This window comes from Microcebus murinus, chromosome 15 (genome assembly GCF_040939455.1).
Source record: "Microcebus murinus isolate Inina chromosome 15, M.murinus_Inina_mat1.0, whole genome shotgun sequence".
NCBI classification, from domain to species: domain Eukaryota; kingdom Metazoa; phylum Chordata; class Mammalia; order Primates; family Cheirogaleidae; genus Microcebus; species Microcebus murinus.
Genome location: NC_134118.1, coordinates 19921159 through 19937129, shown reverse-complemented (window position 1 = coordinate 19937129; position 15971 = coordinate 19921159). Strand labels below are relative to the sequence as shown.

Below are 15971 nucleotides of genomic sequence, written 5' to 3'. Positions count from 1 at the left end.
TTTCAGTAGTAATTTTGGTGTGGAGTCATGACAAAAAGTTTGCAAAGTATCAGCTCTGTTGCTAGGCAACCTGGATTCAAATTCTTCTCTACTACCTACCATCTATGTAACCTCAAGCCTCTGTTTCATTTTCCTCATCTACAAAATATAGATGTTGATAGGATTTCGTTGAGATCCTGTTTCACAGGGTTGTTGTAAGAATTAAATAAGTCCACATATATAAACCAATTTGAATAGTGACTGGTACATTTTAAATGCTCAATAAATATTAGTAATTAACAGAATTATTATTTGAAGGCATAGTAATGCAGGCAATTACTCTATGAAAGTTTTTAAGATGGAATCTGACTTTTTTATAAGTAGACAAACTCTTCAAAAATTATATCCTAATTCTTAAAACCACAAATTATTTAAAAGGGAAAAAAATAAAGAAACGCATTAATAAGACTGTTGATAAGAGAACAAACCAGACAATGAAATAAATTTTTTCAGGCCCAAAACTCAAAAAGAATAATATATTTTGCCAATTTTACAGTTGAGAGATTAATTCACAAAATTAGGAAAAAGTATATGAAAAAGAGTCATTATTAGATAGTTGAATTGAAATAGTATTTTCTAAAAGAAATTAGATGTTTGGTCTTATTTACCTGGTTAGACTACAGACAATTTGCTCTAAATAATAATTAAGGGAAAAGAAATCTGTTTACTTCTTTAAAGGCTACTAACAAAAAAACCCACTGACGTTATTGATCAAAATCAATTAAAAGGTTTATAAGGAGAAAATGACTTTAAAAATCTAAGATATATGAAATAAATATAAGCAAAAGCAGATCACATAAATAACCCACACAAATTAGAGAAAATACTGAGATGGAAACAAATAAAGAAAAATTTGATTTTCTCTTCTCCATCTTCTGTTCTAACGTGAAACTATTTAGTAATTCTGGCAGCACGCTAACGCCAATGTACTGGGTGCCTTGAATTGGAAATGGTAGCAGAAGAAATATATAAAGATTGCATCTATTTTTAGTCTAGAGTGACGGAAGCAGTGGGTGGAAGGATATGCCCTAGATGGTATAGAACCATAAAAGGGACTCACTGTGAGGCTGAGACAATTGTCACATACATACTACAAAAAGGAAATCTAGGACACGAGAAAACTGAGATGACACTGATTCCTGTTTGATACTAGGGAAAAAATCCCTAGCAGTTAAATTTGTTTACGTCTTACATAAAGCGGTATTTTCTGATAGGCACTCAAAATAGACAACTGATAATCAGCCAAAAATTCTTTAATTTGTGAGGTTATTTTAGTAGATACACATTTTTTAAAAATGAAACTTTCATCAATCAAGAACAAAACCCAAATATTGTTGGGTCATGTGCAAAAAAACAGGTACGATACTCAAGAGAAAATAACTAGATACCTAGAATTAGAAGTATGATTATAAATTTAGGTTTTTGAGGGGAAGCTATTAAACTGTAACATGAGAACTGTTAAAAAGTACATGTTGTAGTAGAGATTTTTGGTAGTCCCTCAATATCCACTACCTTCATCTTCCATACAAATATATTTTGCATTAGACACACAGATACCTGGAAAAAGTGCTATATATCTCAGTTTCCCTTGCAGCTAGGGATGACCATGTCCTCATCTATAAGTGGAAGCGTCATGTACAACTTGCAGGATAGTAACCTTCAAGATAGGGAGGGGTACACACTGCTTTAACTCTCTCTCCTTCTTGCTAGTTGGAATGCAGATTTGATGGCTGGATTTTAAGCACTCATCATGGACCATGAGGTAGCAACTCCTGCTGAGGATAGCTGAGCAACAAGATAGAATCCTGAGTCTTTGAGATTGTGGACCATTACACCAGCAAAAGATTGCTACCTATTAAGGTTTTGTTTTGTTTCGTTTTTAATGTGAGATAGTAATATATATCTATTTTGTCTGAGGCATTATTCTATGTTTTGGTCATTCAAAGCCTACAGCAATCCAGTCTAATGTGGGATCACATATGTATGTGACAGAACCTAAAAGTGTGAAGCTAGTTGAGTTGGGCAGCAGGTAACAAGGACTCATATTGTGGGCTGGAAAGCTAACTAATGTTATATGTTGGCAAAACATTTTGGTCACATTGTCCCCCGATGAACCTGGGAAGACAGACCAGGTGTTAGCTAAGTCTATAGCTGCAAAGGTGTTACGAACAATTCAGAACGTTAAATATTAGCTGGCTCCATCTTACTGCTCTTAGCAACAAGAAGCTCAGATGAGGATACACTGTTGCAAGCTGAGATTTTGTTTTAAAAACCTCTCTCCTTGTGAATTACAATAAAATTTGACTAAGAGTCCCTTGACTTTAAGGTTTGCAGGTGTGAAAAAGCCAAGCAAAGCAATTACAAGCACTGGCTACGATGCCACAGCCACCTCTGAAGACTGGTGCCCCATCACACACTGGCTGATTTCCTGGCAGAGAAGGGACTAAGAGTGCTTCGCATGGCCTCACGGGAGTCATCAGTAAGCTCACAAGAGGGGAGAGGGACAGAGGACAAAGGCTAATAAATAAAAGACAGAATCTTAAGGTTCAAAATGTCCAGATGAGAACTTTGGCTATACTTGTTCATGGAACCAATAAGCAACAGACAAGAAGCCTACTTAAGTTTGTCAGGGAATTGGATTCCCAAGATACAGGATGGTCTGTATCACCTGCTAACTGTACAACTTTTAAAGCAATTTCCAGGGCTCAAATCAGTACCAGAAAGAAGTATGGAACCTACTCAGAAAAGTGTACTCCTGAGTACCCCCCTCAGATTTGGCCGCAGAGGATGGGGCGACAGGGGACAAAAGACTAAGGAGTATTTCCCACAGGAAACTCAGGGGCTACTGTTAGGTAGGGATAAGGAGGAAGAGGAACAGATGGCACTAAAAGCTGCTTTGTCTACAATAGGAGGAACAAACTGACCAGAGGGGGCTTCAAAGAAGGAACAGATGCCATGTCACGGGGGTTTCCAAGGGCTGAACAGATGTTTGGTCTACAATAGGGAGTCTCCAAGGACTGACCAACCAGAAAGAGGCAAAAACCCCATAAAGTGGAGATATGATCAAGGCCACAAAAGGGGGTCTTGGAAGTATACACACAAACAAGGTGCCAGTGTCCTCAAGTGACCCACCCTCATTAGCATATTAAAAATCACACCCACCTGCACCGTGACAGTGTACAAAGGCCATGGCAACCTCCAGAAATTGCCTTACAAGGTTAAAATCAGGAGGACTCACCATTCAAAAAACTCTCTAACTTTTCCCCCCAAATTCACAAACAGTCCACCCCCAGCTTAACATATTATTAGGGATTAGCATAAAAAACAGAACCTAACTCTGGGGTCACGCTATTCCTTTATTAGAGCAGTCCGCTGTGTACTGACTTTGAGAGTCCACTATACTTTCTATACTCTATCTTTAAACTTAGAGTCGTCTCTACTTGCAATAATAAACACATTGTCTTTCCAGAACGTACTTTCACTATACAATAAAGGCTGCATGTGTATAAATCACTTTGTGCTTGTAAGTGTCCCATCATCCTGGCCTGGCTTGTGATTCTTTCAAGCATGGAGGCAGAGAACCAGGAAAACACACAAACCTGACACTATCGTACGAGGTACCAAAGAATGTCCTTCACTGCTAGGGCAGAAAGTCTTCATGACTCCTACCAAGCACCATTTTATCATTCCTATCAAAAGCTGATGTGTGCTTCACATTCTTTCATTTTTCAAATGGGAGTTTTGAAAATTATTTCTATTCCATTTTATGTTGGGAAGGTTGGGTTGCTTTTTATTTCATATCCATCAGCTCATAGGAAGCCAGACCTGGACTTCCTGGAAAGGACAGAGCATCACCCAGAGATCATGGACTCACAAGAGGACAGGGTAACTAGAGAAGACTTGGGGTTCTCTCTCTTAGACAAAGGGTAAATTCTCCACGCAGCAAGAAGAGTGGCCAAATAGGGGAGACTATGGCAAAGAGTACTAGTTACTCCCCACTATCTCCCCTTCTTTCCAAGAGACTCTAGTTTTTAGACGAGCATAAGACAACTTGAACTACAGACTACATTTCTTAGCCTCTCTTACAGGTATGTGTGGTCTTATGGCTAAGTTCTGACAATTGGATATGATCAAAAGTGACACGTGTGACTTTCAGAAAGCATTCAAAGGGAAAGCACACGTACCCCTGTTTATACACCTTGTCTTCCTATTGTCTAGAATGCAGATTTGATGGCTGGAGATTAAGTAGCCATCTTGGACCTCAAGATGAAAGTTCTAGCGAAAGTTCTATCCCACATCCCTGACATGCTGCAGCCTTTCTGATTCCCACTGCCTGACTCTGAACTTCATTTACTTGGCAGAAAAATAAACTTCTATTTTCTTTATGTCATAACTTTTTTTGGTCACTGCAGAGAAGCCAAAGTAGAACTTTATATACATAGATTTATCTGTGCACAAGCGTGTGTAAATATATATAATCTAATTAAAGCCTTTCCCTATACTGGTAGATAAATTATATCACAAACAAAATTAAACCTATGTAAGAACTGTAATTCAGTATCTCTTACTTAACCCTAATAGGCCTATAATAAACATGCATATTTCTCCCATACCAGATTGAACACTGGGGTGTTTTTTTTTTTTTTTTTTTTTTTTTTGAGACAGAGTCTCACTTTGTTGCCCAGGCTAGAGTGAGTGCCGTGGCGTCAGCCTGGCTCACAGCAACCTCAATCTCCTGGGCTCAGCGATCCTACTGCCTCAGCCTCCCGAGTAGCTGGGACTACAGGCATGCGCCACCATGCCCGGCTAATTTTTTGTATATATATTTTTAGTTGGTCAATTAATTTCTTTCTATTTTTTTGGTAGAGACGGGGTCTCGCTCAGGCTGGTTTCAAACTCCTGACCTTGAGCGATCCGCCCGCCTCGGCCTCCCAAAGTGCTAGGATTACAGGCGTGAGCCACCGCGCCCGGCCAACACTGGGGTTTTATTACACTTATTAAACAATTTGGCTATACGCATTTATATAATATTAAACATGATTTAAGACTATCAGTCCTTAGAAGACAGTTATCAAGTTTCACTACTCTCAGTATTCTATAGTTAACAAGTGTCAAACATATATTCTATAACTGATAAATACTAGTTGAATAGATACAAAACTTAGGCTCTTTTGAAATTAATATTAATAAACAGTGATTTTTGTTTTGGTTTTACTTCCAGAATTTGAACTGATCAGATCTTAATAATGTGAGATTCAGTCTTTAAAAACAACTATGCGTTGTATCACCCAGTCTTCTTCCCACTGTCTGCTGCTGACTTAATTATGGTACCTTTCAGAAATTACTGTAAAGTCCAGTAGAATACTCAAAAATTACATGCACTGTATATGCTCCCTTGATTTCTTTATTTAGCTCCATAAAGTTCTAGAGTAGACCATTCAAATAATGAGTACTTAGTAAATGTGTACAGAGAATGATGATAAGGATGAGTATGAGGAGGCAACAGTGACCAATAATTGACTTTTTCTTTCTCTTTGAGCCTGCAGCAAGTGGTGGAATGGATCAGTGGTTAGGAATGTAGTGTGTTCACAGGTGGGCAGGAGTTTGAGCTAGGTATTTAACATACTTGGCTCTAAGAAAGACAAGTAAGTAGGAGGGAGAAATGACGACTTACAGTTTTTGAAACATAGCAGCCTGTAAAGGATAATAGCTCTGTAATCTGTAACAACCACTGGGACAGCATTCTATTTTAAAACATGTACTTATACATATACTTCACTAAGATATTCTACAGCTTTATAAAGGCATTGTTACAGATAAAACAGTACTTCTATTTGTAGTTTTTCTCATGATCACATTCAAACATAGCTTCTTTAAAAAAATTTTTACGGTGGCTCACGCCTATAATCCTAGCACTCTGGGATGCCCAGGTGGGCGGATTGCTTGAGGTCAGGAGTTCAAAACCAGCCTGAGCAAGAGCAAGACCCTGTCTCTACTACAAACAGAAAGAAATTAATTGGCCAACTAACATATATAGAAAAAATCAGCCGAGCATGGTGGCGCATGCCTATAGTCCCAGCTACTTGGGAGGCTGAGGCAGCAGGATTGCTTGAGCCCAGGAGTTTGAGGTTGCTGTGAGCTAGGCTGATGCCACAGCACTCACTCTAGCCTGAGTAACAAAGCAAGACTCTGTCTCAAAAAAAAAAAAAAAAAATTAAATTATGGAGGTGTATGTGATATTTTGAAACATGCATATAACGTATAATGATCAAATCAAGTTATTTAGGATCTCTATCAACTCAAATATTTATCATTTCTTTGTATTAGAAACACTCCAAATCTTTTGTTCTAGCTGTTTTGAAATAGGCATTATTGCTAACTACAGGCACTGTACTGCGGTATAGAACACTAGAACTTATTCCTTCTATCTAACTATATCTTTGTGCCCATTAACCAACCCCTCCTTATCCTCCCAACCCCTTTCCAGCCCCTGGTAATTATCATCATTCTAGGCTTTACCTGCATGAGATCAGCTTTTTTAGCTCCCACATACGAGAACATCTCATAGTTGTCTTTCTGTGCCTGATTTATTTCGCTTAACATAATGACCTATAATTCCATACATGTTGGTGCAAATCACAAGATTTCATTCTCTTTTTATAGCTGAATACTGTTCCAATGTGTACATATACCACATTTTCTTTATCCATTCATCTGATGATGCACATTTAGGTTGATTCTGTATCTTGGCTACTGTGAACAGTGCTGCAGTAAACACGGGGCGCAGACATTACTTTGACATACTGATTTTTTCTGGATAAATACTCAGTAGTGGGCTTGCTGGATCATGTGCTAGTTTTGATTTTATAAACACAGAACGTTATCATCCCCTTCATCCAGTGACTGGATAGAGAGTGAAAGTAAAAAGGAGGAGATACTGACTATAAAAAGATGTATTAAACCTCTAAGAGAAGGTAAAATTTTCTATTTAATAGCATAGTAAAATTTTTAATTGGAAAATTATCATCCCTATCATAACATTTCCAAAAATTATCCTATCTGGAAATAATTATAATAGCAATGAATAAAGTTTGGAGATTCACAGGCTAGAGCTTGAATCACAACTCTGCCAATTATGAGCTCTGTGACTTCAGGCAAGTCCCTTAACCTCTAGGTGCCTTAATTTCCTTATGTGTAAAATGGGGATAATAATACTTTCTACCTAACATGTGCCATTGTGAGAATTAAATGGTTAATCCATACAAAGCACTTAGCACACTGCTTTCAACATATTACAGGCTCAATAGGCTAATAATTAGTTAGCTATCAGCCAGCAGTGCTTCACAGAACACAGAATCTCTAAGAAGTATTATGTTCCACTAAAGGGAATATATCAGTTTCTTTGCAAGGAGCAGAGAATTTTCTTGTTTATGAAAAGAGAGCTTTAATTAACACAGACTGAGAAATACTACTCTGAGCCTTACTCTTATTGGGCCCAGAGTGAGTGCCATTCATTCAACAAATAAGTATCATCCCTGCTTCTTGCTCTTGTGCCCTCCCCTGCCATGTATACAATATAGAGATGTGGGGGTGTCAGAGAGGGAAAGCCAAGCGCTGTGCTAGGAACTGGGGGTGCAGCAGTTAACAAAGGACCATGAAGACTTCTGACTTTAGACATCAGTACACCTATATAGCTTTTGAAGATTCATAGTATTTGAAAAGAAAACAATCTAACAATACCTTTTTTTCATATTCCCCAGAGTACCTGGCCCACAGCTTGCTTATAAAAGGCAACTCTCACTGACATTTGACCCTTATTACTTTCCTTTTCCTAAAACTGTATCATCCCTTGGCTTCTGGGTATTATTAATATTTCCTCCTGCGTCTCCGCCTACATTGGTCTGACCCTGCCTTTTCAACCCGTCACAGAGTCTTTTCTCCTTTTCCATCACTTAAATATGGGTGTTCCCTAGATTTCTGTTCTAACCCTTCCTTTTTCTTTCTTCTGGGTGATCTCAGCATCCATAACTTCATCTACTACGCAAATGCTAAGTGCTCTGAAGCATTTATTTCTAGACCCTCATATCTCTTCTGGGCACCTGACCCATATTTTCTATAGTGTAAGGGGGCACATTCCCCTACCTTTTTGGTTAACTATATCTTAACTTTCCACTATCTCTTACTTAAGGTACCAAGGAGCTATGTTTGATACCCATTTAAGCCTTCTTCATCCTCTCTTCTAAGTGTACACTGTAAACTTCATCTCCTTTATATTTGCTGAATCCACTGTATTGTCTCCATTGCTAGAGCAACATGCCTTAGATTAGACCAACAGTACAACACAATGGTTAAGAGTACTGGCTGGGTAAACATATGGCCTGGATTTTCTTTTTCTTTCTTTCTTTTTAGAGACAGGATCTTATTCTGTTGCCCAGGTTGGAGTGCAGTGGCACAATCATAGCTCACTGCAACCTCTAACTTCACCAAGTCCAGTCAATTTTAAAATTTTTTATAAAGACGGGGTCTCACAATATTGCCCAGGCTGGTCTTAAACTTCTGGGCTCAAGTGATCATCCCACCTCGGTCTCCCAAAGTGCAGGGATTACTGGCGTGAGCCACCACGCCCAGCTAGGATTTTCATTAAGGTTCTATCACTAACTGTATGCTCTACATCAAATTACTTAACATCTTTGGACCTTGAGGATTAAATAAGCCAACACATGTAATGTTTTCACAGTAGTGCTTGGCACAAAAGTAAACACTGAAAAATATTAGATAATAGTTTTATTTCTATATTATTATTGGTATTTTAATTATTGCATTTATTATAGTTCTAAGCATACCAACTGATAAACAAAAAAAATGAATCATTTAATTAATGTGTGTTATTGGAACCAGTAAAAAGAACTACAGCAAAAACTGAGGATCTAGGCCTATTAAGTGTTAATTGATTGTGGGCTTTCAACAAGTATTTTTAACCATTCTGAGCTCTAACATTTATTTTATGAACTGCAGATTAAAAATATTTATCCTATCTACTTGACTAAGTTTTTGTAACACCATCATGAGATAATATGCAAGCTCTGTGAAACAGGAAAAGCACTCTGTCAATAAAAGGAAAAATGCTATTAGTATACTACTTCGTAGATATGTGATTGACTCTTATTTTTATTACACAACGCTAAGGCAGGAAAAATGTACAAAGGATGAAAGAAAAATGGTTTCTGAGAGGAATAACACAATCACATGATAATGGAAGGATATAAAGTGGAGTTTAGGAATGACGAGATTTCTCTCCTGATGAGGCTAGAAGGAAAATGGAAAACTAAATCAAGAGAAAAGATAGTTGACAGCAACTATCTTTTCAGCAACCAATTAATTTATCTTGACAGCAACCAATTAATCAAATTTGAGATAGTCCCCAAATCATATGGTATTTATTAATAGTACATGATGTCACAATCTATTCAGCACACAATCTTCTAAATATAAAATCATGTTGAAAAAGAAAAAAGTAAATATGTTTTCCTACTAGATATAACTGTTCGAATGATATATTAAATATATATTTATTCTCTTAAAAAGTTCTAAAAGTAGCAAGGGAAAGAGGGGAAAAGAACTTCACTACCTCAGAAAGACATTTGACAAAAGATAAAACCTTTGAACAAGACCTTAGGGATACCCAAAATAATGATCTAGTTACAGATATTAGAAATGATGGGAAAAAGCCAGAAAACACTTTTAAGGGAAGCATTTTACCTAAATTATTTTGGAGGTGGCTCTTCAGTGAACAGAAACACACCTGGGAATGCATCCGGAAGAAAGCATAATTGTCTAATCCTTGCTGAATCATTTGTGGGTCTTTTTGTTTTGTGCAATTTCTTTTTCTCTATTCTGACAAATATTCTGCTCATGTTTCCAAGCACTAGGAATAAAACCAGATGAATACGGAATAATAAAACACAAATCTAACGTAACTTATCTTTTATAAGATTGTGTTCCAGTAAGGGACACATGGATTAATGGGAGAGAAAAATAACTCAGGATGTTAATAAATTAGCATCATTTTTTGCAGAAAGACAGGAAAAGTAGGTCATAGGATAGGCTGGACAATATGAGTTAACTCAATGACTCACAGAACTCATCCTGCCAGAGTGACACTGGCTTTGTGCCCTTGTGCCCCTTCACTGAATGAGTGCACAGTGGAGAGATCAGATGATGAAACTCTCTGCAAGGCTGCCATTTCCCCTCTAGTTTGTTCTCCCACCAAAAAAAAAAAAAAAAGGATTCCCCTTTACCCCTGTATAAATGCTCATTGCTTATTAGTTGCAGCATTTCACTGGGCAATCTCTGGGTATAATAAACTTAGGGGAGTAAGAATGAATCTCACAGTGCTAAAACGGTTAACATTCTATCAGAAACAAAACAAATTAACCCTGAAGTACACAGTACATTCACAAATGATAATGGCAAATTCTGATATCATAGGACTAAAAATCAACATAAAAATGCTACTGTAAGAGGAAACTTACTTTCGATCCATGCAACTTGCAGGTAAATACATAACTGTCTGTTAATTCATTCAAAATGTATTTACTAAGTGAGGAAGATTGAGATGCTAACTAGTTAAGGTTTAGTTAAAATAAGCCAAAAAGTCACTAGACTTCCAACAAAATAATCTGTCTAAAGAGACAGGTCTTTTAATATATAAACTGTTTCATTTTTAAAATATATCTGTCAATAGGCTATTCTTACATGTTTCCTTCGCACTTTAATGTGTGAATTTGAAGATTCAGATTCTTTTACTTAGCATTAAAACATGCTTATGAACTCTGCATGTTGCCATTTTTTGGATGTACGTTAACATACAGTTTTATGGTGGAGAGTGACTATAAATTCACGGCTGCTCAAAGGAGGGGAGCCCAATTAAAGTCCATGCCCAAGGCCTCAAGGTCCTGGGAACCCTAATTATATCATCCTTAATATAACGAAGCACAAAATCTTTCAATTGGGAAGTAACTCAAAATTACATGAAAAAAAGTGAATCACTCAAGTTTTATACTTTTTTTGGTCTCAGTAGTATGCTAAAAAGATAACAGACTTACCAGTTAAGTGATAATGAGTGAAAGTAGTAAAATTGATGAGGTACTTATTAAAAAATACAAAAATACAGATTATTTCTAAAACTAGACTTACACCTCTTGCTCATTCTATATATTAATGGTTTTCTTCCCATAGTCCTATAAATCCCATCATATATTTCAAAAAATCATCTTACCCATTTAAATAAAAATATCAAATTACTTAATGTTCAACTGGATTAATAAATCTGAATAGAATAATGTAAGTCATATGAATGTCTGTTCATGACCAGCTGTTTTAAATTAGTATATTAAGTAATTTACACACTCCTCTTTGCAAAGGTTGCATGATTTAATAAATTCCCATATGCCTCAACATGTGCCAACACTACTAGGTTATCTTCGATCCAGCTGCTGTTATGATAATAGCTGCCAACTTCCAAACAACTGAAGAGAATAATGAATCAGCTTCAACTTGGCTCATATGTAAACTTATATTGCTCCCAGCTAAAACATGGGCCATTTTCAACTGTAAAGAAAATTAATTAAAAAGATTTCGCCTCCATTGTTTGGGACACATGGCTCCACAAATACCAATGAATTAGAAGTTTAAAAGCCTACAGCTACAGGTAAACTCCCATAGGTTGGATTTCAGTCTTAAATGCTGTAGGTTGTTTTAAAGACTGGATTTTTTTTTTTTTTTTTTTTGAGGAAACAGACCAGGTAATGCCTTGTCCCTAATCCATACCATGAATATTTGAGAAGCCTCATACTGTTGGAGACAGAGGAAAGAAGAAAGAAAAGAAAGAAAAGAAAGAAAGGGAAGAAAGGGTAGGAAGGGAAGGAAGGGAAGGAAGGAAGGGAGAGGGGGAGAGAGAGAGACTCTTATTTGTCAAAGGCTAATTACAAAAAATGCTTCACAAACTTCAGAGGAAACAAGAAATAAACGAAAAGGTCCACATTCAGACAGGATTTAAAATAGAAGAAAACACCCAACATATCATTTTAAGTCACAATCATTTTATGAATACGTGTTAGGCACAAATCAGGGCAACATGATAGTGTTAGGCCCTCTAAGAATGAAGATATTGTATTGAGTTTTAATAAAGGCTGGATTAAAAAAAAATCTGTGCTAGGTCAGTTACCCAGACTAATAATTCTACAGAAAGCTCTGAGACTTTGGTGTTTCCAAAATATATACTAATCTATTTGGCATAAAGCTATACTAGTTTTTATGGAGAAAAGTAAGCTAAAAAATATAAGAGAAGATTGCTTAAAATAGTTCATTTATTTTTAAATGTTCATAGGAATTGAAAATTACTCACTGGATGGACAGACTTACCCAACAGGATAGGAAAACTCTTTTTTTTACTAAAGGGCAAAGCTGTATTATATACCATCGTCACAGGAGTAAGGCTGTACCATTCTTCCCAAGCAAAAGGATGGACTAGATGAAACACACAATTTTATGGTTCTGATAAATTGCCTAAAACTAGGCAAGGATCACTTTATTAGCAGTGATGACCTGATTTCTTCTTATTTTTTAAAAATAAGGTACTAGAAAATTTTTCAGTCATCTGCCATGTAGGCAGATATACATACCGGTATATCATATTGGCTGCCCGCTACAGTTTTCCACTATATCTTACTTATAATGTAAATGTGAAATTATATACCCAGGTTGTTTCTGCCCTTGCTGTACATTCACAATACAGTGCTAATTTTAAAATTTCTTGAAGATGCTAACTGGCTAGACTCATACTCTACTATTCTAGTGATTCACAGCATTTGAAACAGAATTTGTGGATGGATGGGTATGGGATGGGGTGTCTTCTCCAGTCATCTCTAATATCCTCTCTAGGGAATCTGTAATATTTCTGTTGCTGGAAATACTAGACATCAATGGGCAAAGTATTTGGTTCTAGGATTCTCAAGTTAGTTGAACACTTCTAGAAGAGCTACACAGATGCCTCACAGTAATTCATAATCCAAAGAAAGGATTTCTTTTAGATTTTAGCCCTGACGTTAGCCCATGAATAAAGGAAAGAGACTATTTTCTAATACCTTGTTGTGATCATCTTTTCACCTCTTTACAGCTCACAGAGGCTGTTGAAACTGTTCAAGATGCAACAGATTCAACAGGTCCATCTTCAGAGCAACATAAAAGGCCAGAATTTGTTGTGAAACTGTTGCCCAGGTAAGTAGCTACAGTAATTTCCCAAACAACTGAGTCAGCGCTAACCCAAATGGACATAAAAGAGAGGTGCTAATTCCCTAACCTCATTTAATAACATCAGTGCAAAAACTATTTGGAAAGTGTTCTAGTCTATTCTGCACAATGGGATACATGTCTACACTTGGAAACATACTGTGTAACAAGTATGAAGTATGCACATTATTTGCTACTGCTTTAATAGGCAAAGAGGCAAGAGAAATTTCATAGATAAAACAATTTTTCTGCAATTTTGAAAACGTTCCATTCACCAGCAGCAGTGGGCCCAAAAAACTCTCTGGTGTGAGACAAGTTTACCTGCAATAATTTAGAATAAATGCAAGGAAGGATATGCACCAACAATCGACATGTAATATAAAAAGCTTTACTTTTACAGCCATGTCCAGTTCTGTTCAAGATATGAAAATGTTAGAGATGCAGAGATCTATCTGTTGTTATTGTTTTCTACTTTGAAGGCTTTATGTACTAAATAATTATATAAACTTGGAATAAATATCCCTTCTATTCACTGATTTGAATATTTGAAAGATCAGCTACATTTGTTTGCACACTAAGTGTCTTTATTCCGGGTGGTTAAGATAATCAAGAAATGCCTAAAGGTAAAAAAAAAAAAGAAAAAAGAAAAATAGAAAGATACATGAAAGAAAGATGCAGAAAGAAGGAAAAAGTAAAACTATTTGAAAACAATCATATGCAGTCAGGATAAATGACTAATTAAAGTTGGAAAATATAATTGTTTACAATTTGTATAAAGCAATCATATCCATGTAGTACTTCAACATAGTACAAAGGTACATAATTATAAACAAGATGATGGAAATGAAAAATTGTATCTTAATTAAGAAAAATGAGAGAAGAAAAATTATGGAAAAAATTTATGGAAAGTAGGAAGACCCATGCCACAAATATGCCAAGATAAATGACACATGCCCAGAGGGAAGAACAGTGCCCTTGACTTGAGAAGGCTCCGTATGACCTTGGCCACCACTTATACTTCCTGCCTTGCATTCACAGAAGGCATTCAATGTTTGGTGATGATGAGAAATAGGATTTTGAAGAACATAATTATGGGCTGCAAGTGTTTTCTGTGGAAACAAAATTATCGTTCATGTCTGAGATTGTGTAAATATGCCTTAATTTTGGTCAATGGCAATTTGAACTTTAAAAAACAGAATCCTCAAACCTCCTTGTAAATCACAATTCTTCAAGCAAACTACAGGGATTAGTATGTAAAAGAAAAGACATTCCAGATACTCGTTAAGAAAAAATGCTATTTAGTAGAAAATTATCTATTTTGTAGTGACACGATTTGGCCTACCTCCATGTCAAAATCAGCTCGCAACTTCAAAAAGCCACATTAAAGGAGATTTAGGCAGAGCAAAGCTAAAGCAGTCTTCATCTACCAGCTCAGGTATAAAAATAATCATAATTCGTATTACGTTAAAAAGACTGGCAATCTTACACAAATGAATGGTGTGTCATGTACAGATAGAAGATGGATATAAACTGAGGAGAAAGAAAAACCCACATCAAAGAGGCCCAAGGAAACTTAAAGGCTTTGAAAGCTTCGAAAGTCTCGCCTTCCCTCTTGTACCTTTAATTGTGAGGCAGCAGTAAGTGCATTTTGCCACATGCTTTTGAAAGAAAAAAGAAACGGTTATTTTCTTAAGTACTAACAGACTTACTTCTCTTTCAGAAAATCCACTACTCTTTTGAAGTCAGCCACGCAGTACTCTCTTTTCATTTCCATGAGGACACTGTCAGAGGCAGATTGGACTGGTATGTGCAGAAAAGCGTAGACTCTGGGATGATTAAGGATTTTTGCCATTTCCTTAAAAAAAAATGGAAGGAGAAAACATTAATCATTTCAACAAATCCAGGAATGGGTTCCTTCAGATCAACACTCACAAGTGCAAGCAAATAAACACACTAGTTGAAAACAGATCAATCATCAAGGCTCTTAAAGTGAACACTGATTGGTAATAGTCTATGATGATATTTTAGAATTCAATATTACTTTCAGAGAATTCCACAGAAGAATTATTTCCTCATGCTCATTATTTTCCCTAGGTGACAAAACAGAGATAAAGTTATATAATGCCTAAAGAGTAGAAAAGATTTTTGAGTACTTCAAAAAAAACCACTCCTACTTCACTTCAAGGAAGTTTTATGTTCTACCTATTACATTACAAGGAGAAACAATATTTAAGACTAACAGTTGACACCTCATAATACTATATACTTGAATAGAGAAAGTTTCCTAATTTAACACAACACAGTTTTTTTTTAATATCGAAGAAGGAAAAAACCTTATAACCCACATGTTTCTTTTTCCTTATTGCAGTCACTTAATGAACACATTTTTTGAGACTCTACTATGCAAGAGGCGCATGACCAGACCAACCAGCTCACCATGGCACCTACTGACATCCATGTTTAAGATGCAAAAAAGAAGACACAGAAGGGACGAAGGGGAAGAAGAATACATCTTGCAAAGTTAAAAAGAGCAAACACGAGTGAAGCAAACTAGGAAATTCAGAGAGTTTTTAAAAATTTCTCTGAAGATATGAAGAGGGTGCAAAAAGGAGTGAGAGAAGTAAAGCTGTGTAACTTAACCA

The 15971-nt window shown here is 36.4% G+C and overlaps 1 protein-coding gene across 5 annotated transcripts in view; it reads right to left on the bottom strand.

The window, feature by feature from the left end:
- CDKAL1 (CDKAL1 threonylcarbamoyladenosine tRNA methylthiotransferase) overlaps nucleotides 1-15971 on the bottom strand; it is a 594702-nt gene that overhangs the window by 195596 nt on the left and 383135 nt on the right. For all 5 annotated transcript variants that reach the window (XM_012753511.2, XM_076010495.1, XM_020280124.2 and 2 more), the window contains one exon: nucleotides 15039-15184. In XM_012753511.2, the coding sequence (XP_012608965.1) occupies nucleotides 15039-15184 (146 nt within the window). The remainder of the gene's footprint in view (nucleotides 1-15038; nucleotides 15185-15971) is intronic.